Below are 21,895 nucleotides of genomic sequence, written 5' to 3'. Positions count from 1 at the left end.
CATCGTTCTGAAAACTGAGGTGTGCTCTGATTGGCCAGCTATCCAGTGCTTTGTGACTGGCCGAATGCCTCAAATGTTATGCCCCTTATCATACTGTGATGCCGTCTCCCAGCACAATGACACAAAACCAATAAAACTCATTACAAACGAGGCATTTGTTGCATTCAGTGGGGACATAATTACTGATCATAATGACATACTCTTTTTACATGTTGTGTTGTGTGTCATGTAAACATAAAACCATGTCTGCATTTGTGATTAGAGAAACAACAAACAACAAGCCTACTCTACACTGCTCAAAACTCGCGTTTGAATCATCAGTGGCAAATTCTTTAATTATAAAAAAAAACGTACTTACAGGCTGTGAGTCAGAAGCGCCAGACTGTCCTTGCAAAGTTAGAACTGCCCCACTTTATAGAAACAGCCTTGTGCCACAGACGCATTGTAGGCTACTGGTTCAGGAAACACATGTGCAGCACACATCTGAATATTTGGGTTAAACTGTTCTGAAACAGTGTTGTAAATACAACTTAACCACTGATTTCTAGTTGTGTCCTCTTTTGGAAGGCTTATCAAAGTAGTTTGCTTTCACAATGAAACACAGCATCTCCACAACATGGCAGCAGCGGCAACAATGAGAATAAAAGTTACGCCTTCTTTCTTTGCGTGAACATTTGGGTGGCTTTATGCAAATCTTCCCACATCATGACGTAGACGTGGCAGCGTGTTAGAACGAGCCGTTTTAGGAGGGCGTGGTTGACTCTTAACTTTTATAAAGAATATCTCTTTGGATTTGAGACATTAGTCTTTGCAACTTTACAGATCTTTATGCGCCAAGAGCTTGTAACACGCCAAAGAGAAAGAAAAAATTTAAATCACATCATATGACCCTTTTAATGTTAAAATATGTTAATAATAATATTAACCAGGATTAATAAATGCAGCATTGTTCAGCTGTTCATGTTAACCACTGCATTAACTAATGTATAAACAATACAGTAAAGTTTTATGGGAGTTTCTATATTTACTACTATAACGTGTAGAGTTTGCAGTAACATATAAAAAAATTTCCAATGTCTTTGAAACAAAGAAAATTTAACAAAGCTCAAAACAAACATTTAAAATCACATACAAACACCATAGAAAAAAATACAATGGAGCAAAAAACTAGTGCAATTAAAGAAATACATTTACAAGCCAAATAATTGATAAATTCAGCTAGACATGTAAATGATTTACAGACACAAACATAATAGCATATAGACAGTAATAACAGGTCACTGTTTTGACTCAAAGATTGGTTAGACTCTTTCCCCTTTTCTATTCCTCCTCTTTTTCAACATTATGTTTTTTAGGCACCTGGAGATAAAAATGCAATGTAGAACAGGTCAAAAAGTATTTGTAAAATCAAAATATGTAATATCATCTAATATATCCTGCATGCAGGTCTTCCAAATCTTATTTATAATCCTGTAACAATTCACGTAAATACCTTTGGAGTCTCTGTGTTTTTATCACTCCTCCGACCTTCCAATCTTCCTCGGTGTGGAGGTCTGTCACGTAAAAATATACACATTTTAGTTTTAATGTAACCAGAATTTTCTCATCATCATCATACCTATGTATACATAGAAATTATTTATGAAAAATATGGTAACACTTTCTATGAAGCCCATATTTATAATACATTATAAGGGTATTCTTAAGGCATTATAATGAATGCATTATAAAAGACCTTATAATATGTTATATCATCTCATAAATAATCATAACAACAATTACAATACTTTATAATTCTTATGCATTTGTGGGTATAACTTTAAGATTATGATTATTTATAACACACAATGAACACCATATTAAATCTACTGTACTTTTACATTTATAATGGGCTATATATCTTCTTGACATTGTTTGATGCACATATTAAACACAGTGCACAGTATCTTGCTACATCTTGTGAGTGGTTAGGTGTTGAATGTTATTTGAGTGTTCCCAGTGAGGCTAATATTAATTTGGATGTGAGCTAGTTAATAATTTCAACTGAAAAAATGCAGTTTATATGTTAGGTTACATTTTATTTTGATGGTCCACTTAGTCTATTGACTATAAGCAACTTTGCAATTACAAGTCAACTAACTCTCATTAGAGTATTAGTAGGCTTAGGTTAAAGGGATACTCCACCCCAAAATGAAAATTTTGACATTAATCACTTATGAAAAAAAACAAACAAACAAAAAAAAACCTGATGGTAGATGGCCTATTCTGATGAAGCTTTTCATACTTTTCTGGATCTTGACAGTGTATTTTACTTGGCAGTCTATGGGACAGTCACAAGCCTCCCGGTTTTCATCCAAAATATCTTAAATTGTGTTCCGAAGACAAAGCTTTTACGGGTTTGGAAAGACATGGGGGTAAGTGATTAATGACAAAATTTTCATTTTGGGATGGAGTATCCCTTTAAGGTTAGGGTTGGTAGAATGTTGACATACTTGCAAAGTTACTTATAGTCAGTTTGTCTGCTGGAGAACCATCAAAATAAAGTGTTAGCAGCAGACATACTACTCATACTCCAATGACTGCTAGTTGACATGTAGTTGCAGAGTTACTTATCAACAGCTCTCTAAAGGGTACTATCAAAATAAACTGATATAACAATAAAAATAGTTTAAAGCAAATGTGTCAAATTACACATTCATCTGATCTGACATTTGATCTTATGGCTGTTTGTGAAAATTATTATTATTATTATTATTATTATTACTAACCTTGTAAGTGGTCTTTGATTGCTTTAAGTTAAGTAGCATAAGAAAGATGGCAAGATATGAAACTTATTATACATTATAACTATGAGAAATATAATCCATTGTAACATACGTGGATGCAACATGTTCACTGTGTGTTATAAATCATCATACTCTTAAAAGCTATAACCACAAATAAGTAAATATTATAAAACATTAAAACTGTCCTTATGAATATTCCTAAGATGATATAACATATTATATGTTTTTTTTGTAATGCATTATACATTCATTATAGTGCCTTAAGAATACTCTTACTATGTATTATAAATATGGGCTTAACAGAAAGTGTTACCAAAAAGATTTAAGCATACCCCGAAGTGGTTGTAGAACGGGGCTTGAGGCTGTCATTGAGGCATGTGTTCGCTTCTACTGCTCTGTGCATTTGGTTCCTGCTCTTCACCTGCTGCTCAGCATTCGTGTTCTTAGTGTAACCGTAGGCTGAGGGCAGCCTCTGGTCCAAACCTGAGTTACCTTTCTGCCACCCCTGAGCTGTCTCCCGCAGGATCTCCTCATCTGGGTCAGCTACAGAAAGATACAGAGGTACATACTGATTTTAAACGCATATATTTTGTAAATAAGAAGTTAAATTAATAAGTGGATTACACAATGAGATTGTGTTCATCTATTTTGGTGGCTCACCTTGATGTCTCACCCTTCTCTGCCTCTCAGGAGATCTCCTCTCGTGGGCCTCTTTGGCGGTGTGGTGTGGTTTCCGTGGAGACAATCCGCCTATTGAAAAAGCTGTCTGGGGGCGGAAGTCACACTTGTCCTGTACAGTATAATGAGATTGAAGAGTATCAACTAAAATGTGCACTCCGTTTCTCCTCTACTTTCACAAGTGCTTACACATACTAACAGAAACAAATTCATTTATCATGAATGATAAAAAATTAGATGTAAACAAAAGGAATAATTACAAGCCAAATTTATACATTTTATACTTTTTTATAAATATTTTTTATAAATGACTTAAATATAGAAGTTTTTTTTTAAAGGGACAGTTCAGCCAAAAATGAAAACTGTCGTTAATTGTCAGGTATTTTGATACTCTTGTGAACGTGCATCAGAGTGTGACACTGAAGAGAAGAAATTGTTGAATAAAGTAGTTATTTTTGTTTTCTATCTTTGTCTTTGCACACATAAAGTATCCTCGTAGCTTCATAAAATTAAGGTTGAACCACAGAGGTCACATGGAGACCAATTTAACAATGTCCTTACTACCTTTCTGGGACTTGAACGTCTCAGTTGCGTTGCTGTCTATGTAGGGACAGAAAGCTCTCGGATTTCATCAAAAATATCTTAATTTGTGTTCTGAAGATGAGCAAAGGTCTTACGGGTTTAGGACGACATGAGGGTGAGTAATTAATGACAAAATTGTCATTTTTTGCATGAACTATCCCTTTAATACTACATGAGCTATGACAGTAAAAATCATATTACATGATATGAAATAGTATTCTTTTGTAGATATCCATCATATTTATGAAGCTTCTCTCTTTACAAAACCATGTAAATATGTTTTCTCAAAATGTTTTGAGACAGATTTAATATGAATTATAATGAGTACCTTTTTTGTGGAGATGATGTAGTATTTTATTTATAAACATTTTCAAAAAAGAAATTTCGGGGTGACATTCACAATTAGAATGTTGAAATACTTAATTGCATTTGTGGTCAATAATATTAAGATTTTGGCAAAATATTAAACACAAAGTAGCAGATTCTTAAAAAAAAAAAATCCTATATGTAAAACTTTATTTGTAAGACCTGCTAAGTACTGCAGAAAATCACAGGGTGTTATACCTGATGGTGAAAGAGTATGTCCTCTTCCAAGGCAACACCACAAAACTCACAAGGAATGAGCACGTCACCCTCAACGGGGCTGGAGGAGGAACTGCAGGAAAGCGGCGAAACAGAGAGGGGCAGGGTGGGCGGACTGGGTGTGCGGGGAGGAATGACATGACTAGCCCCTTGACTGATGATTTCTTCATATTGAAAAGAAGGAGCTTGTTTACTGAAGGAAGCAATAGCAGTGGTCGGGCTGCAGCCAGTCTAGAAGACAAAAAACGAATATTTACTTCATGCTGGCTACTAAAGGCAAAAATCCAAAACAAGCGACTCAGATAGCAGACCCCTCCTCTATGGCCTCAGAAAGAGGAGAAGAATCTGATCAGGGTTCGGCCTGTGGGAGAAGCTAGAAGGCTGAAATTCGAGGAGGTTCCCATGGAAACTAAACACCACATTGTGAAACAATAGAGACCTAACAAGAAGAAATGAAGTGGGAGATTCAACATCAGTGCTGACATTACAATAGCCTGCCATGAAAAACATGGCTTATGTTGTGCTCTGTTAACGTAGACATGTAATGGCGCTCAAAAGAAACGACTCTAGAAGCTTTAAGTACCACTTTGGCTGATGCAACTTCACATTTGCCAGCTCTATCAAGACACAAGAGGCCTAGCTTAAATATCAAGCCAAGAGGGAGTGTAACGTGATGGGATGATTGAGGCCTCATCACTTACCTGGTGTAAGATAAGGTCTTCCTCTGGAAAGAGCTCTTCACAGAACTCACAAGGCAGCATGATGTTTAAGGAGGGGCTGTGGCCCACTGTCGGGTTGGTTTTAGGGGAGGCCACAGTGCAGTTGTTGTTAGTGCTGGAGGAGAGCTGGGACGTGAGATTGCTTGGGGCTGGTGTCCTTCCCAGGCGAAGGTCCCACACATCAGTCCACACACCCTCCTGGCGGGGGTCCTCCAAGTCTCCTTCACTCTGCAGGCTGAGGGCCAGCATGTAGTCCAGACTAGAGGACTCATAGTCTGGCATCTGTCCCAGAGACCACAGCAGGCTGTTGTTGTTGTAACCCAGCTCAGTTTCCTGATCTAGCACTGAGGAAATGAGCAGAGTGGAAGGTTAGTTTTTTTCCTCCAGCATCCTGTTAACACCCAATGAAAGCTCCCATCATGTTTAAAACCCATTGTTGGGATGAACTGATATCACAACTCTAACTCATACAATAAGCCGATTAATTCAATGTTATGGCCAATATTTAAATTCTACGCAATTTTTATTAGATTACATTTCACATTTATGCAGTTCTGAGATAGTTTTATCCAAAGTAAGTGGACAAACATATTTTGTCAAAATCTTTAAAAAAATAAACAAAACAATAAAACCATCATTAAAAAATATTTTAAATGCTACAAATAAAATCACACATAGAAACATTATTTTAGGCTTTAATATTGTTTTATTTTAGGCCCGGTTTCTCAGAAATGTCTTAGACTAAGCCAGGATTAGGTCATAGTTCAATTAGGACATTTAAGTAATTTTTATAAACGTGCCTTAGAAAAAACATTACTGGTGTGCATCTCGGGACAAAACAAAGGAACTGACATGTTTTAAGATCAATCAGTGCCCTTTTTTTTTTCGGTTAAAACAGCTCAGACTTACATTTTAGTCTGGGACTAGGCTTAAGACTTGTCTGCGAAACTGGGAGGTTTAGAGTACTAAAAATGAAAATTAATTTTGAGATTTGCTAAATATCACATTTAACAGTGTTAAATGCAGCATATAAACCAGATTAAATGTTGCTCTGACCTACCTCAGCCCCTAGTATAATTTTATTGATGTACTTTTAATTGCTGTGTAAATGTATTTATGCCACCTTTAAGCACCATTAACAGTCTGTGCAGTTGCCACTTCAGATGTGTGTCTGTGCCTCATTTGCAGGGGAAATTCACAATTGAATATCCTATCTATAGACTGGATAAATTAAAAAAATGTCTAATATTTGCACATTTCTGTCAAGGCTGTATCATCCATCCCTAGTTTTTTGTGAATATTTTTTTTCCTGAATAAGGAGGACCAAAACAGCCAGATGGATACATACAATAAGCAAAATCATTGTTCCTTGTTTCTGCATTTCTCCTGGTTCCTCCCCTCACTGTTCCTCTGATGCTGTTGTGCAGTCTGTCCTCCAAAGGTCGTGGCGGACCCCTGCGGTCTGCTGACCCTGTGCTGTTATTATTGTATATTAGGTTATGGATTGAATGCGCCTCAAACCATGCTCCTGGGGACTGGGCCCCTGCCCTATTACTGTGCCTCTCCTGAGGTGGAGTCAGACTTCCGCACAATGCTGGATGGATGTGTTGTTCTCTCAGCATAACGTTACACTTGCAGACGGGGCAGGGCTCGGTACGGGTCCCACAGTAATCCTCGTGCTCTTTAGTCTGAAAGGAGGCCACCTCCAGATCACAGAACTGACACGGGACCAGTCGATGACTGCACTCTGACCTCTGAGAGGGGTAAAAAGTCATCAGATATACAGAACTCATCAATGAATACAGCAATATGCATAACTGTTTATATTGTACCTGGTGGACCTCCATGAACCTCTTCTCTATCTTTAATCCACATTTGCACTGTTCCTGTAAAAAGAGGTTTAGATTTTATAAAATTTAGCAGCCTGGGGAGAACAACACCAACTCTGTTTCTGTTTTATTCTGCAATATACATAACACTGATGCTATGTTTAAATGAATGCTATTTAAAACACTGCTGATGTTCAATATATCCTACTGTCTTAAAGTCAGCATGAAGGGAAAACCGTGTCTTTTCTTTTCTATTGCTACATATATCTGAGTTAAAATTCTTCTCTAATTAGGAAAAAAATAGGGTTGGATTTGTTTTTGTCTAGAATTAATTGGATCACTATTGTTTGTTAATTGCTGTGATCTATGAATGACAGGTTGTGAGAAGAGATGTCATTGCAATAGGGAGGTTAAGTTAATGTTTTTGATTAAAGATTACAAGGGACAGTTTTGATTTGATAGTGACTTGATGTTTATAGTTCACTCTAAACAAAAACATCTGTTAAGATCTCTAAATGTCCTGTTTTTTATCATTTCTGTTTTGACTCCACTGACCTTCACTGACATTTCTTCAGAATATTTAGTGTGTGTGTGTTCTTCAGAATAAAGTCATACTGGTTTGGATCAACATAAGGGACAGTAAACTGAAAAAAAAAAAAAAAATTTAATCTGATTCTCAAAACCCATAGAATTATTTGTCGACTTTACATTTTTTTTTTTATTTATGTCTACAGTACTCTGACTTAGGTCCTTAGGGATATTATTAAATATACAGTCAATTACTCATACATCACGTCCAGATCGTACCTCTGCATGGTCCATCTCTTTGTGCTGCACAAGCTCAGCATGAGGAAAAGGCTCCTGGCACACCTCACAAAGAGCAATATTCCGCCGACAGTGGATCTCATGTGTTGTAAAGTTAGCTTCTGGAATGTCATGCTTGCTAGAGACAAAGAGCATATCACAGTCAGTTTCAATGAAGGTGAATGGTGACAGAAACCGTCATTCTGACTGACTTCCCCTTTTGTTCTGTACTGGGAAAAGCATGTGGGTAAGTGAATGACGACATCATTTTTTATTCATTTATATTTATTTATTTATTTTACTTACCAATTACTGCAAAACTGGGTATTTTCCTCTGCCATAGTCTGTGTGAAAAAGAGAAAACTCATTAAACACATACCCTACTCCATGTTTCTGGATAAAATGTCCTTAATAAAATATAGATGGTAAAAGGGGGAAAATACACCACGGACTTCCTAACAGGCTTACTATATGACTTATTTTTTTCTGTTTTTCCTATAAAAAAGGTATTTGCTAGAATAGACATACTAACATTACACACTTAACGTTACCTTATTATTGCCGAAGCTTGTTAGCGACCACCTGAAGCTGCTGTTTTCGCTAGAGAAGTAAAACTAACGTTACTCGCTAGTGCTTTTCGTTCTTGTTCTTAGTCCAAGAACGAGGAGGCATTAAAGGAATTATTCAATGATACAGACACAGTCAACAGTGTTTTGTCAATAGGCACAAAGGCATTTTAAATAGCTGCTTTTAAGTCTGATTAGTTGAATCTAGATGCTTGGGCTGCCATTTCGAAGAGTGTCCATTGCTGGTCAGCTACAGTATAACGCTCACTACAGTATTGGTCATGCGATTCATTAGAGTCTGTAAATCTACACAGAAACAAGTAATAAACTACTACTGGCCTGAGGTAGATCTGTGCCAACTACTGCAATTATCAGTTCAGCTTTCGTTTCGTGACACAACAGTATCAACAAGAGGCGGTCTCCGTGAAACCAGCAACACTGACAGATAGTGACGGAGAAACTATTATTAATATTTTCAAAATAAAAGACGAAGATGATCGGCAAAAATACTTATTACAATTATTCAGTAATGGTGGAAAGTATCTCTACTGCAAAATATGATGCGTTTACGCTTGACGTTTATTTTGTGGATTTTATTTTTATTTTTCAAAAAATTGAAAAGCAGAAGGAAAAACCTTGTATTATAGCTTTTGAGTTATTTTATTAAATCAGAAAGAATACATCGTATAGGTTAAAGATTACTTTTGACAGATTTTAGGCAATCATGTTAAAGATTAACTAGTTTAGATTTTTTTTTATTAAAAAAACAACAGTAACAACAGTAATAGTAGTAGTAATAATAATTAAATTATTAATTCATCTTAAATATGCATCCTATCATACATAATTGTATTCTTTTTAGGATTGTTCAATAAAAGAAAGAGAAGACTTTTGTTTTGTAATTTTTAGTACGTTAAAGTTCTAGCTTCACATATTTTGTCATCATTCGCCCTCTAGTGGACGCTACCATCCACGCCATGAGCAGCTGGAGAGAACACGACGCCTACCGTTACTCACGTTTTTAAGGAACACTATAAATAATATTATTAATAATAATAATAAATTATGACCACACGTATGACTGCACACGGCAAGAACGCTGAATGTAATTAATACAATGTTTCACAGCACTGCAGGGGTTTTTATAATGTTCGTTGGACCATAATATGGTAGGACATATGTGATTTTAAAACGTAACAATATTTATTGTTATGAAAATAATCAGAGATCCCAACAACAGTAAATGCTACTATAAAACTTTATTCTGACGATGCTATTTTGTCATAGCTGTCATGCCTGTATAAACATAAACCGTGCGCGTATTTGGATGTATTTAATGCATACTAAGTTAATCCTTTTATGTGACACAATGCAAAAATCGTCTGTTTACAACCCCTTTCAGTGAAATGTGTAGAAAGATCCGTGTCTCTTCTCCGGAGCCTGGTCACATGCGCGCTCGGGAATAATGGCTGCACAGGAACCCTCACCACCATCTTCATTAGAAGGCAACAAACCTGGCTTCCCCAAGAAAATACTCGCCAACAAACTGGAGGACAAGCATCTGTGCAATATCTGTCTGAAAATCCTTAGGAGACCGTTTCAGGCGCAGTGCGGACATCGTTTCTGTTCTTATTGTTTTAATAAAGCAGTGAGGTAAGCGGCATTCAATCCAGATGGCCCACCTGACACGACGCAACAAAAGATGAACACGACCTGTCAGGCCTCCCTTGCCATTTTTATGGTATATTTTATGGGTATACAAGCAGTAAACGTTGCTTCAGATCGGGGAACATAAATAAATGCAGGCTGTCAGGTTGTGTTCGGCTTGTTTAGCTGGGCGAGCTGGAAACTACAATAGCCAGACTGTTGCAGCTGTTGTCAAAATCAACTGTTACTACTATGTGGTGTGCCTTTGTATTTATCCGCGATATTTTTATTTTTTTATTTTTTTTTTATTTGTGGTTGTGTGTATGAAACATTTACTTTTCCATCGCAGCTCCGGACCACAGAAATGCAGTGCCTGTATAAAGGAGGACATATTTGAAGAACCAACATCAATTTTGAAACAGGGCTGTGTAAGTATTCGTTTTATTATACAGTACAATTGAAATAGTAGGAAAATCGCCTTGAAATATTTTTTTAGTGCTGATAACCCTTCCAAAAATAAATAAACAAATAAAAATAAAATGAGAATTCACAAACTATAATCACTGTAGTTTCCCACTAAAATGCCGCATCTACTAAAATGGTAAAACCACAAAATTTTTTGGTTTGTTTGTTTTGTATATTTTGGACGTTTTTGTAACCGTGGTAGCTAATGCAAAGTTCCTTAAAAAATGTGGAAATATATACAGTTTTACTGTAATACAATTCTATTCTTACAATAACTGAAGTACAGTTTGTACAGTAAGTGCAGTAGTTGTGGCAGAAGCTGTGACTTCCTCTGAAGTTTTTCGGAAGGGTGGTGGCAAAATTAGGCATTTTAGGCAGCCAGTTTTTTGGCAGTCAGTTTTATACATTGAAAAAGACAATAACTATAATGATAACAGTAAACATTTAATTAATACACATAATAATTCAATAAGAATAGAACAATCCACATAACACAGAGAAACAGTATTATTGAAACCGTTTTTTTTTCTATGTGCTTAAAAAAACAGAATGTCATCTTCCATTGGTATGAACGATAATTATATTTGTAGTCATAGTTCTTGGTGTGAACAGGTCTTAACCAATTTTTCACTGTCAGTAATGACAAATGAAAGTTGGAAGAAGATTTCACTTTTACTATGTGCAATTTCTTTTTAGGCTTTTCCCGATAATGCTGCCAAAAGAGAAGTTGAAGCTCTTGAAGCTGTTTGCATCAATGAGGAATGCAGCTGGACAGGCACCATCAAAGAATATGAGGTACTTCGTGTCCCTTCCATGCTTTTAAAAAACTGCTTAAACCAGCTTTGTCAGGCTCGTACATAACTGGTTGGCAAGCAGATCTCCCAGCTTGACCAGCTGAAAAGTGCCCTAAACCCACTAACAAACCAGCTTGACCAGACTGGGAGATCAACCAGCAAACCATCTTATAATCTTTTATTTATTTTTTTAGGCAGTGTTGTTTGCAGTTTACAAACGGTTTTAAAATGACATGCATCATCTGAATGGTTCTTGATCTCTCAAAGGCAAACCACGAGGGAAAGTGTGACTTCAGGATCCTTCCCTGCCCATCATGCAAAGAGCTTCTGAGAGCCAACGAACTTGAACGTCACAATGAGAGAGAGTGCCCAGAAAGGACTCTTAATTGTAAATACTGCAAGGAGCCATTTCATTTTAAAAACATTAAGGTATGACTCTTATTAACATTAAAACACAGAACTGTTTTTTTTTCTTAAATGTGATGTGAGGATCATTAATCAATCCTTTATTAATACATGGCTTTCATCTTCTTAGTTTTGGATTTTTGTGATATTTGTGATACTAAAGAACATGTTTTTTAGGCCCATGATGAGATATGCCCTAAATACCCAATGATTTGTGAAGGTTGTGCCAAGAAAAAAATTCCCAGAGAGAAAGTAAGTAAATAGCATTTAGGCTTTTTGCTTTTTCTTTTGTAATTATATTTAGAACTTTTTCATAGTTACTTTCATTTGGGTATCTGTCTTTTCCTCTGCAGTATGTGGACCACATTAAACTGTGCACCAAATTCAGAACACCTTGCAGATTTCACGTTGTAGGCTGTGATATGATGGTAGGTAATCTGACTTTTCTGCATCCATCAGATTTCATATTCATTTCGGTTCCACAAATGTTTTTTAGCATCAGGCTCTCTGATTTCTTGTAGGTGGAAAAGGAGAAGATCCATGACCATGAGCAAGCCTGTTCCTACGAGCACTTAAACCTCCTTTTGCACTTCATCATGGGCATCAAGGTGAACTTAGAGTGTCTGCAGCCTCAGAGTCTGGAACTGGCCAGCCATAAGATCCACGAGCTGCATCAGTCTCTGCGGGAGCTGGAGCTGAAGATGGGCCAGCTGAGTGGAGCAGGGGCTCCCGTGCAGGGGGCTTGTGCGCTGCTGCCACCTCCGCTGGCTCCAACGCTGGGTACGTCTTTCACCCCACTCCCTACAGCGGTTGGGGCAGCCTTGGAGCTGCAGCTACACAGTGAGAAAACCAAAGTGGCGGAGCTCAGCCGTCGCTGTCAGGAGCTGGAGCTGAAGGTAAGCACCTTTGAGAACATCGTCTGCGTGCTCAACCGTGAGATGGAGCGCTCCGCTACCACCATGGAGGCCTATAACCGTCAGCACCGGCTTGATCAGGACAAGATTGAGATACTCAACAACAAGGTAAAGTGTCTGATGTAAAAGCGATATGTTTTTTTTTTGCCTGAGATATAGTTTCATTCAATACTAGATTTTTCTGCAGGTACGGCAGCTGGAGAGGACAGTAGGCCTTAGGGATCTCTCCATCGTGGAGATGGAGGGAAAGATGAGGGAGATGTCCGCTGCCACTTATGATGGTGTATTTGTGTGGAAGATCTCTGACTTCTCGAAGAAGAGACAAGATGCTGTAGCCGGACGGGCACCTGCAATGTTCTCGCCTGGTATTTTTATTTTGCATGTTTTACTTTTACAGTTTCATATTAATAATTAAGAATAGTGTGAGAGATTGCTTGTGTTTGTTGTTTAGCTTAGATATGATATGTCTTGAAGTATGGCGTCTCACCCCAAGGTGCCCTGTTGTTTGTTACAGCATTTTACACAAGCAAATATGGCTATAAGATGTGTTTGCGCATCTATCTGAATGGGGATGGGACGGGACGTGGTACTCACTTGTCTCTATTCTTCGTGGTGATGAGGGGACACAGTGATGCCTTGCTTAAGTGGCCTTTCAATCAGAAGGTCAGTGTGATCAACTTTTAACATTGTGTGTCTGACCGTTATTTATTCCTGAAATCCTGACAGACTTTTTCAGGTTCAAGTCAGTGAAGTGCTGCTTTTTTTGTCCTAAAATTTTATTTAAAAATACATAAATGCAATTTGGGGTATGACTCATCACTAACTTACTGATAGTAATAAATAAAAAATAAAGAAATAAAATACTCATATCGTGTATTTAAGATGTAAGAAAAATATATAATCGTTCCAATTTTTTGGGTTGGTAAATTTTTTTTTTTTTTTTTTTTTTTTAAGACTAATGCTCATCAAAGCTGCATTTATTTTATCAAAAATACAGTAAAATCACTAATATTTCAAATTGTTATAATATTTCACAATAACTCTAAGTTTAATATATATATATATATATATATATATATATATATATATATATATAATTTAATTTTTCTTATGATGGCAAAGGTGAATCTACTTCAGTTTTCAGTGTTACATGATTCATTAGAAATAATTCATATATGGTTATTTGGTGTTAAAAAATACATTATACTTTTATGATTCTTGAATAGAAATAGAAATTGAAATAACAGCTTTTATATAAAATATAATTTATTTGTAACATTATGTCTTTACTGTCACTTCTCAGTGTATTAAATTAAGTATTAATGTCTTAAAATAAAAAAAAAGACCTAACCCCAAACTTTTGAATGATAGTGTTATGTTTTTGCTTTTCACTCATTGCATTTTTAATCATTTAATTTGTTTTATACCATTTTTAAGAAACATTTTTATGTCAGCTATGTGCAAACAACATGTAACATATTTGTTGTGGACACTCCTAAAGTATGTCATTAACACACATATAATGTGTGACAGTGGCCATTTTCCATCCCTTTATGTTCCCACTTTATTATTTTTATGGGGTTCTTGTTCCTTCCACTGAATGACTGGCTTCAGCTTTGCATCCATTCATACCTGTCTAAACTCAGACCTTTCTTGGTCTAAACTCATTTAAATATTTAACACCTTGGTCCTCAGGTCACCCTTATGTTGCTGGATCAGAACAACAGGGAGCACATCATCGATGCCTTCCGGCCAGACATTTCCTCTTCCTCCTTCCAGAGGCCTGTGAGTGACATGAACATTGCCAGCGGCTGCCCTCTCTTCTGCCCTCTCTCCAAATTAGACTCCAAGAACTCCTACATTCGAGATGACACCATCTTCATCAAGGCCATTGTCGACCTCACAGGCCTTTAAGGTGTCAGATGCTGCTGCTCCGCCATGCTCCTCTCTCCAGCCTGTAGTGGTTCCCGTGCAGTACTTTTTTTTCTGAGGCCTGTTCCCTCGGTCTGAGCTCTTTGCCGTGCTTGCGTGAGCCCAAAGAGACTATGGTACCCAGTGCAATACTGCACTGGGCGCGACACCACTCTGCATTATGTACCAAAATCGTTCCCAGAGTTTGTGCAGTTCTACTGTAATATAGTTGCCCTTTGGGAACCTCTCACTCTCTCGTAGTGGGATAGCTGTCAGCTGTGATTGTAACGTAACTACTTGCCTGTGCCATAGATGTGGCACCTTGCCTTTTATAGAGATTGAGAAGACTTTCTCCACAAGACAGACGTCATTTCATTTCCAAGCGCTTGGCTTGTGTCGCACTCACTATTTAGGTACTTTTTTGCTTTCCTTAGTGTTTGAGCTACTCGTAAGTGAATGTTTCGTGCGTAGACTGACACGGAGTCACACTAACGAATGATGTCGATGCGTTCATTTTGCGACTGCGTAGTTAACTTGCTTCATACGCATCGACAGTCTTCTGACATTCCCTTTGAGCATTGTGTGCCTCGAATGTTTCTCGTTTTCATTGGCTCTCTGTAGTGGTGGACATTGCTTGAATTTAAAGTGCAGAATTTGGGTTTCGATAACCTGCTTGTGAGCTGAGGAGCTTGTGTGTGTGTGAAGGTGTGATATGTTTTTTGGCCTTCGTTTCCATTTTCGGTGTTCTTTGATGTATTAGTTTGCATGTTGGATCTGTGGAAGATACATTCAAGTTAGCAGCAGACCAGGTTTACACCCTGAGCCTGAGAAGCGAAGGCAGTTTCATTGTAAAATCGCTGTCGAAGAAAACAACTAAATCATGCTGGTGTCAAAACCATCTAGTTTTCCTTTGGACCTCAAATGCCTCATCAGCCGACGTGGTTATACGCGAATAAAAGATGCAGCCTTTAGCCTAAAGGTAGTGTAAGTAGGACAGATAATCTTGTGTGCTTTATTGTGACGTGGAAAGGCTGATGCTTGTTAGCATTTTGATGTTTTCTTGTGTTTTTGGGTGTTCTGTTGATATTGTGCTGCTTTGGGCAAACATTATGGATGCCATTAAAACTATATGACTTGGTTTGGACCGTGTCGATCAGTATAAACCAAGCAGGTGTTTGAGAACTCGTAGTCAGTGATTCCTATCGTCTTTTTCCCAGAAAGGCTGTGGGGTTTGCATTCTGTAAATGTGCTAGAAAATGAGGAATGTGGTTTGTTATGCCATTTTTGAAGTAGCCTCAGTCCTTAATAGACAGTCAGTTCAATGCATTTAGTCTAGTCCGTGGGATTTCTTTTGGTTTATTTGCAACCAGAGAAGGCATTACTATACATATACAATGCATAACTCCTACATAAGGGCTTTTAGTATACAGTACGTCTTCCATGTGAGCTTTTTGGTCTGGTTATTTTTTGAAACCGAGTCTGAGATGCTTTTTAAAGATGCCTTCATGCTAACAAAGCACCTGGACCCAGCCTATTTTCAAACCAGTTCCCACAGATATCGAAATCTCTCTGTGCATGAGATGTTTTGATAGAGAAGAAGAAGAAAAAACATATTGTAAATTATCGGTTTACTTTGTAGACCACCATTTTATTTGTATTGCTTTATCTTTTTTTATCTGTTGATTGAGATGCAGTATATAAATGTGAGTGTGGTATATTGTTAATTTAAGTATAAATAGATAAACTATACAGTGTACACGGTTTTACGACTGATGTAGCTGTGGATATAACAAATATGAATCGTAAATATATATCATAGATTTATATCGATAATACATGTACTATTTCCTGTTGGGATGGTTTCAAAATGTGTTCGGGCTCTTTTTGGGCTTTGGTAAGTTCTCCTTCACTTTGGCAGCATCCTCTGAGGGAATGAGATTCTGAAAGATCTTCCGGTTTTTCCTCTCTCTCTCAAGAACCTGTCTACATGAATAAATCTCACCGTCGTAGATTTCCTCGCTTGCTTTTTGCCCCAATGAGATTTCAAAGTACTTGTGTGAATAGTTCTACAGATGTGACGTGCCTCTGTAGCCTAACTGCTTCTATACAAATGTTCTCTATACATAGCTTTAGCTAACATTGCATGTGGCCAGGATGTTGTATTGTAAATCATATTAATAATATTCTTTGAGATTTTTGGAAAACACTTTTTATTTGCCTATTACTTTGAGTAGACGTCACATGATTTACTAGTAGTAGTGCACACATTTTAGCTTGTGCAATTATACAAGTGTCCTTCCTGTTCTTGAGTGTGAAATCTACTGTTTGCATTCACTCAATCTGGGCTCATGTTCATACGCTGAATAGGTGAAATGCTTGACTTTACGTGGGTAAGAGCCCCCTTTATCTGTTAGAAATAATACGTTAACTGACTCTGACTTGCGTTTTATTTTTGGATAAGCATACACTAACACTAGAAATATGCTATTTTTTACGTTTTTGCATACCGTTGAGATTAAAACTCGCAGAAATAATGATTTATGGAATCCAGGACTGATTTTTTTCTTCTTCAGCTGACTAAGATTTGTATACTTTTTATTTCCAAGGTTGCATTTCATAGAGGTTACTTTAATAATCAGACTTTCTACGTAACTTTGTATGCCTTTCTCATGGTGTCTCAGTGCCACTGATCTTCCCGATTCTGTTTTACAGAGCTAGAGATGTTACTGTGAAGGCACTGTGGGTTTCTTCCGCTAATTGTTGTAGTCAATGTGCCAAGGAAGGAACCTCTGTGTGATTCATCCTGTTATGATTTAATTCTCAGTGAAATCTAAAATAAAGTCTTTTCTGTTCTCTTCTTTCTCCAGTCTTGTATTGTTGTAAGTTCTGTTGTATCACACTTGACCACATGGGGGTGCTCATGCACCATTGATTATTTTGCACTGTGTGGGGTCATTTCAGGAAGATGAGTTGAGCTTATCAGTTATTTATTTTCTTGTGAACTGTGATTTATTTTGTATATATAATAATGAACAAATCAAAGGTACAGTATGTGTCCAAACATTTTCTCTTCTTGCATAAATGCATTTCTCACTCTCTGTTCCAGGAAATAGCCTATGAGCTGTTACGGGGGTGTAATAAAAGGGCTTCTCAGACTGATGGCTTTCACAGAGTCCAGTGAAGTGCTCTTGAGTTCAGGGCTTCCCTGTTGGACTGAGAGCTACAGTAAGAGGTGAAGAGGGTGATGTCTGAGCAATGGCACTTTCAGCCAATCTCACATATCCTGCGTTACTTGATGTTTAGAGGAGGCCCAGCTGAAAGTGTTTTTTTTTTTGGTTAAAAAGTATTCAGCCAAAATTCTTCAAGGTGATATAATCTCTAGAAAAATGCTTTTGTAGTTCAGTAGAAGGAAAATATAGTAGATCTTTGTGTTAATCTCCAGACATGTTGGACTATACAAAATAAAGATTTCAAGATTGCCGGTCATGAAGCCTAATAGCTTACAGTGGATCAAGTGTAGGCTTTATAAATTAGACCCCCCCCCCCCAAGTCTGTCACTGTGCGGCTTCAGTCTTTTGGTTTATGAAACAAATTGAATGAAAGTACAAGATGGAAGATTGCCTAAAAGGGCTTTCCTGTAGGAAATACAGTATATCCATGAACGGAGCCTTGTTAAAGTCTTAAGTAGGGTTGCAAAGGGGCGGAAAATTTCTTTCCATGGGAACTTCTTCTGGGGAATTTTGGAAATATTGGAATTGGAAATTTGGGGAAATTTATAAAACTGTATACAAACACTTTCTTTGATCATAGACTTGCATGCATGCAAACTAATACAAATGTAAAAAAAAAAAATATTCTTATTGTTTTTTTTAAAGGATTTATTGATTAATAAAAACATATGAACATTGTTAATTAAAAAAATTATTAATTTATTTAAAAAAAAAGAGAGAGAGTAAAAGATGCTGACCCAACTTTTGAATGGTAATGCATTGTTAAAAAAGATTTCTGTTTTAAATAAAAGCTGTTCCTTTTTTTAATGTTGTTTTTTTTTTTTTATCCTTTATTCATCAAAGAATCATAAAAAAAATTATACATTTATTAGAATGATTTCTGAAGAATCATGTGACACTGAAGACTGGAGTAAAGATGTTCAAAATTCAGCTTTGCATCACAGACATGCATTGTATTTGAACGTATATTAAAACAGAAAAGCATTATTTTAAATTGTTACAGTTTTGTTCTGTATTTTTGAAACATGAAGGCTTGATGAGCAAAAGATATGCAATGTCTAAAAACATAAAAAATAGTTATGTTTCCATACCTTTGACCAGTTCTGTACTTCTGTATGATAACAGAAAACTGGTTAGCAGAAAGAGCAGCACAGCTTGAGCTAGCTAGCACATACCTCAAAAAAATATTTGATTGTGCTAACTATATGATTTTTCATATCTTGATTTACTGACTAGCTAGCTACTGTATAAACACTTTTTGGTATTTACTAGTTAAACCATAGATAAATTATATTTAGAATATCAAAATCTTGTAGATGTAGTCTTTGGGCTCAAATGCAGCAAGTGTTGCTTCAGAGAAAATGGAGGGGAATCCATTGTGTGTGGGGGAGTGTCATTTTTAGTTTTATAAATATCTCACCTAAATGTTTGTTCAGTCAGTGTATGTTTTTATAGCCTAATTTAGTTACATATACAGTATATTACACACAGCACAAGAAAGTTTTAAACATATATATATATATATTTACATGAATACTTACCGGGATGGATATTTTGTGCAGGATTTAAGAAATGATCCGTTAATGTTATGGAGGAAAGCACAGTGCATGTAGGGGGTGTGGCCTCAATAGCCCTACAGTAAGCAGTGTGCTGTGTGCATGTGATTAAGCAATTTGTAGGGTAGAAATTAAACTGAAATAACATTAAATCTAGTTGTTTTAACCACGATTAGGCTGCAAGGTTTTTTTTTTTTTTTTGTCAACTACATTTAAGTCCCCAGTTCCTGCACTTTAGCAAATTTCTCGTTAATTCCCATGGAAAGTTTCCAGTCTTGAAAATGCCTGGAATTTTGCAACCCTACTCTTAATTATATTAATTTGAGTAAATGATGGCAGAATTTTAGTTTTTAGGCGAGTATTCCTATTTAAATGATCAGTATATTTTGCACAGACATGCTTTATTATTTCCCCCCTGCCATGTTCTGGCATAAAAGGGCAATGGCAGAGATCTTCTTACTAGACAATGTTCACATAGGCTTTTTGTCCATGACTTTTCCCCTGGGCAAATCTGGAGCTCTGTATCACAGTTAACAGACCCTAATCTGAGGATTAGCAAGAGGGCATTCCCTCTATCACAGCTTCCTCTCTGTGTGTAGTCAGCAGATAGAAAATGATGGGTCTGAAAGAAACAAAGCTGTCCAATGCCTGAGGCTCATCAGTATGGCTGGGTAAATAAAAAATTCAGATTAATCGCAATTGCTTTATTTAAATGGTGCTGATTTAGAAAAATTATAAGAGATCTTTTACTCTGTGGCTATTTTTAGTGGCAGCGTGATAATGCATTTGTATAGCGGTGTCTGTCCTGCAGATGTCACTGCGTTCTTTTGAACTACCCCCCTTAACTGCATAGTTTGTGCCATATTGTTCATTTTGGCTTCCTCTTCACCATCTTCAGAATCATATTTTAGCTGAGTTGTGAAATGGAGTTCACAGTCTGTATTGAATTCAATGCAGTGAAGGACTGTTGGATGAGAAAGACTTCTCTCGATGCAAAAATAAACTGCGTGACCAGTCTAGTCCGATTCACAAACATGGAAATTTCTTGAATTTTCAAAGCAAAATCTGCATAATCTTTAAACTATTATTAATCTAAATGGGACTGAATAAAAATCTGAAATTAATTCAGTTGAATATGTAGATACCTTGCCTACTTGTCAATGATTGTAAGATTGACTATTGCAGCTCTAGCATATGTCAGGCACAAGTTTCAATTTTATATTGTTGAACTTTTTGCTTGATTATAGGCTCAGTGTATTGTTACATGTCAAACAGCAGCATTTTTTTAAAACCAAATTAGCCCCATTAGGATATGTTTTAAATGCTTTTATTGTGGTTGCATGTAATAATGTGAATTATAGTGTTTCTTTTTTATTTCTTAATATTTATTGTGTTCAAGACAGATGAACTGAAGCTTTAATCATCTGCTGTATTACTAAGTCCTGTAACATCATCCAAGCAGAGAGACTTCCTCTGAGTCCGTTTCCCCTGTAACATACTGATTTCCCATCATCTCAGCAGCCCTAAAGACATCCCCTGTGCTGGGGCTCAGGTTACCATTTAGGGATGTACAAAGAACACTTTGACCCACTTGAGAAAACAGAATCAGACATCCTCCTGGAGCCCAAAAACTGCTGATTTATCTTAGCAGTAACAGATTACACTTGCTGTTCCACAGGCTCCTTTAAGTATTGCACCTGATGCCAATGTCAACCAGCAAATCTTTTCAAAGGAGCTGTCGTAATGCTAAGAAAAATAAAAGGCAGTAACCACTCTTTGGGCTGTCTTTTATACAGCGACTTTTATAAAAGATAAAAAAATTAAGTTAAGCTTGTCTGATTGGAGATAGCTAATATGCTGTATGACGAATATGCACTTTCACTGAAAAAAAATGTTTCATTCATCCAATGAAAAAAATTTAGGGTAATGATTCACATCTATATTTTTTAACTTGCACCAAAGAAAAAGAAGTTATTTTTAGGGCAAGTTATTTTATGTGAATCATTACCCCTTGCTCAAAGTTACTATTTCTTTGTTCTGTTCAGGGTTATTGTTGTTAACTTAAACTACAACTATTAAAAACATTTTGGTTAATTGAAATTTAGCTGAAATAAAATGTTAAATTTAAATTTAAACGAAAATTAGAAATGTTGCCTTTGGAACTAAAACCAAAAAAATAATATTAATACAAATGACAAAAGCACATAACTAAATGACTAAAAATGAACATATAGAGGTAAAACTATTTCAAAATATTAACTATGCTGTAGAGCTGAAATGATTCCTTCGAGGAACTCGAATACAAAAAAATCAATGAGGCTTTGTTTAGTCCATTTACTGTAACTACACACAGAACACTACCCACATCGTGACGTAGACTTGTTTGGGGGGGGGGGGGGGCTTGTTACAATGAACCGTTTTAGGTAG

At 36.6% G+C, this 21,895-nt stretch overlaps 2 protein-coding genes across 4 annotated transcripts; one reads left to right on the top strand and one right to left on the bottom strand.

Annotated features, from left to right (window-relative positions):
• Positions 1-1,004: 1,004 nt before the first annotated feature.
• Positions 1,005-9,008, bottom strand: trafd1 (TRAF-type zinc finger domain containing 1). 3 transcript variants are annotated; one of them, XM_019080261.2, is made up of 11 exons: positions 8,886-9,008; positions 8,287-8,324; positions 7,984-8,119; positions 7,180-7,233; positions 6,696-7,101; positions 5,330-5,691; positions 4,611-4,859; positions 3,447-3,576; positions 3,119-3,329; positions 1,493-1,553; positions 1,005-1,359 (listed from the first exon to the last, which is right to left on the bottom strand). In XM_019080261.2, exons 2-11 carry the CDS (start codon positions 8,319-8,321, stop codon positions 1,321-1,323), a joined length of 1,683 nt encoding a protein of 560 aa, XP_018935806.1. In that variant the 5' UTR covers positions 8,322-8,324; positions 8,886-9,008; the 3' UTR covers positions 1,005-1,320. The 3 variants fall into 3 exon arrangements, with proteins under 3 accessions (XP_018935806.1, XP_042579945.1, XP_018935804.1); XM_042724011.1 differs by having other exon boundaries at positions 8,287-8,326; positions 8,540-9,003; XM_019080259.2 differs by having other exon boundaries at positions 8,532-9,002.
• A 477-nt stretch (positions 9,009-9,485) lies between these two features.
• On the top strand, positions 9,486-17,548 carry traf2a (Tnf receptor-associated factor 2a). Its single transcript, XM_042724010.1, has 11 exons — positions 9,486-9,715; positions 9,949-10,199; positions 10,543-10,621; positions 11,355-11,453; positions 11,720-11,881; positions 12,035-12,109; positions 12,211-12,285; positions 12,379-12,879; positions 12,959-13,136; positions 13,286-13,434; positions 14,467-17,548. The coding sequence occupies exons 2-11, from the start codon at positions 10,012-10,014 to the stop codon at positions 14,683-14,685; spliced, it is 1,725 nt and encodes a 574-aa protein (XP_042579944.1). The 5' UTR covers positions 9,486-9,715; positions 9,949-10,011; the 3' UTR covers positions 14,686-17,548.
• The last annotated feature ends 4,347 nt before the right edge of the window (positions 17,549-21,895 follow it).

This window comes from Cyprinus carpio, chromosome B5 (genome assembly GCF_018340385.1).
Source record: "Cyprinus carpio isolate SPL01 chromosome B5, ASM1834038v1, whole genome shotgun sequence".
NCBI classification, from domain to species: domain Eukaryota; kingdom Metazoa; phylum Chordata; class Actinopteri; order Cypriniformes; family Cyprinidae; genus Cyprinus; species Cyprinus carpio.
Note: the sequence above shows the minus strand (reverse complement) of the source record. Positions and strands in the feature narration are given on the sequence as shown.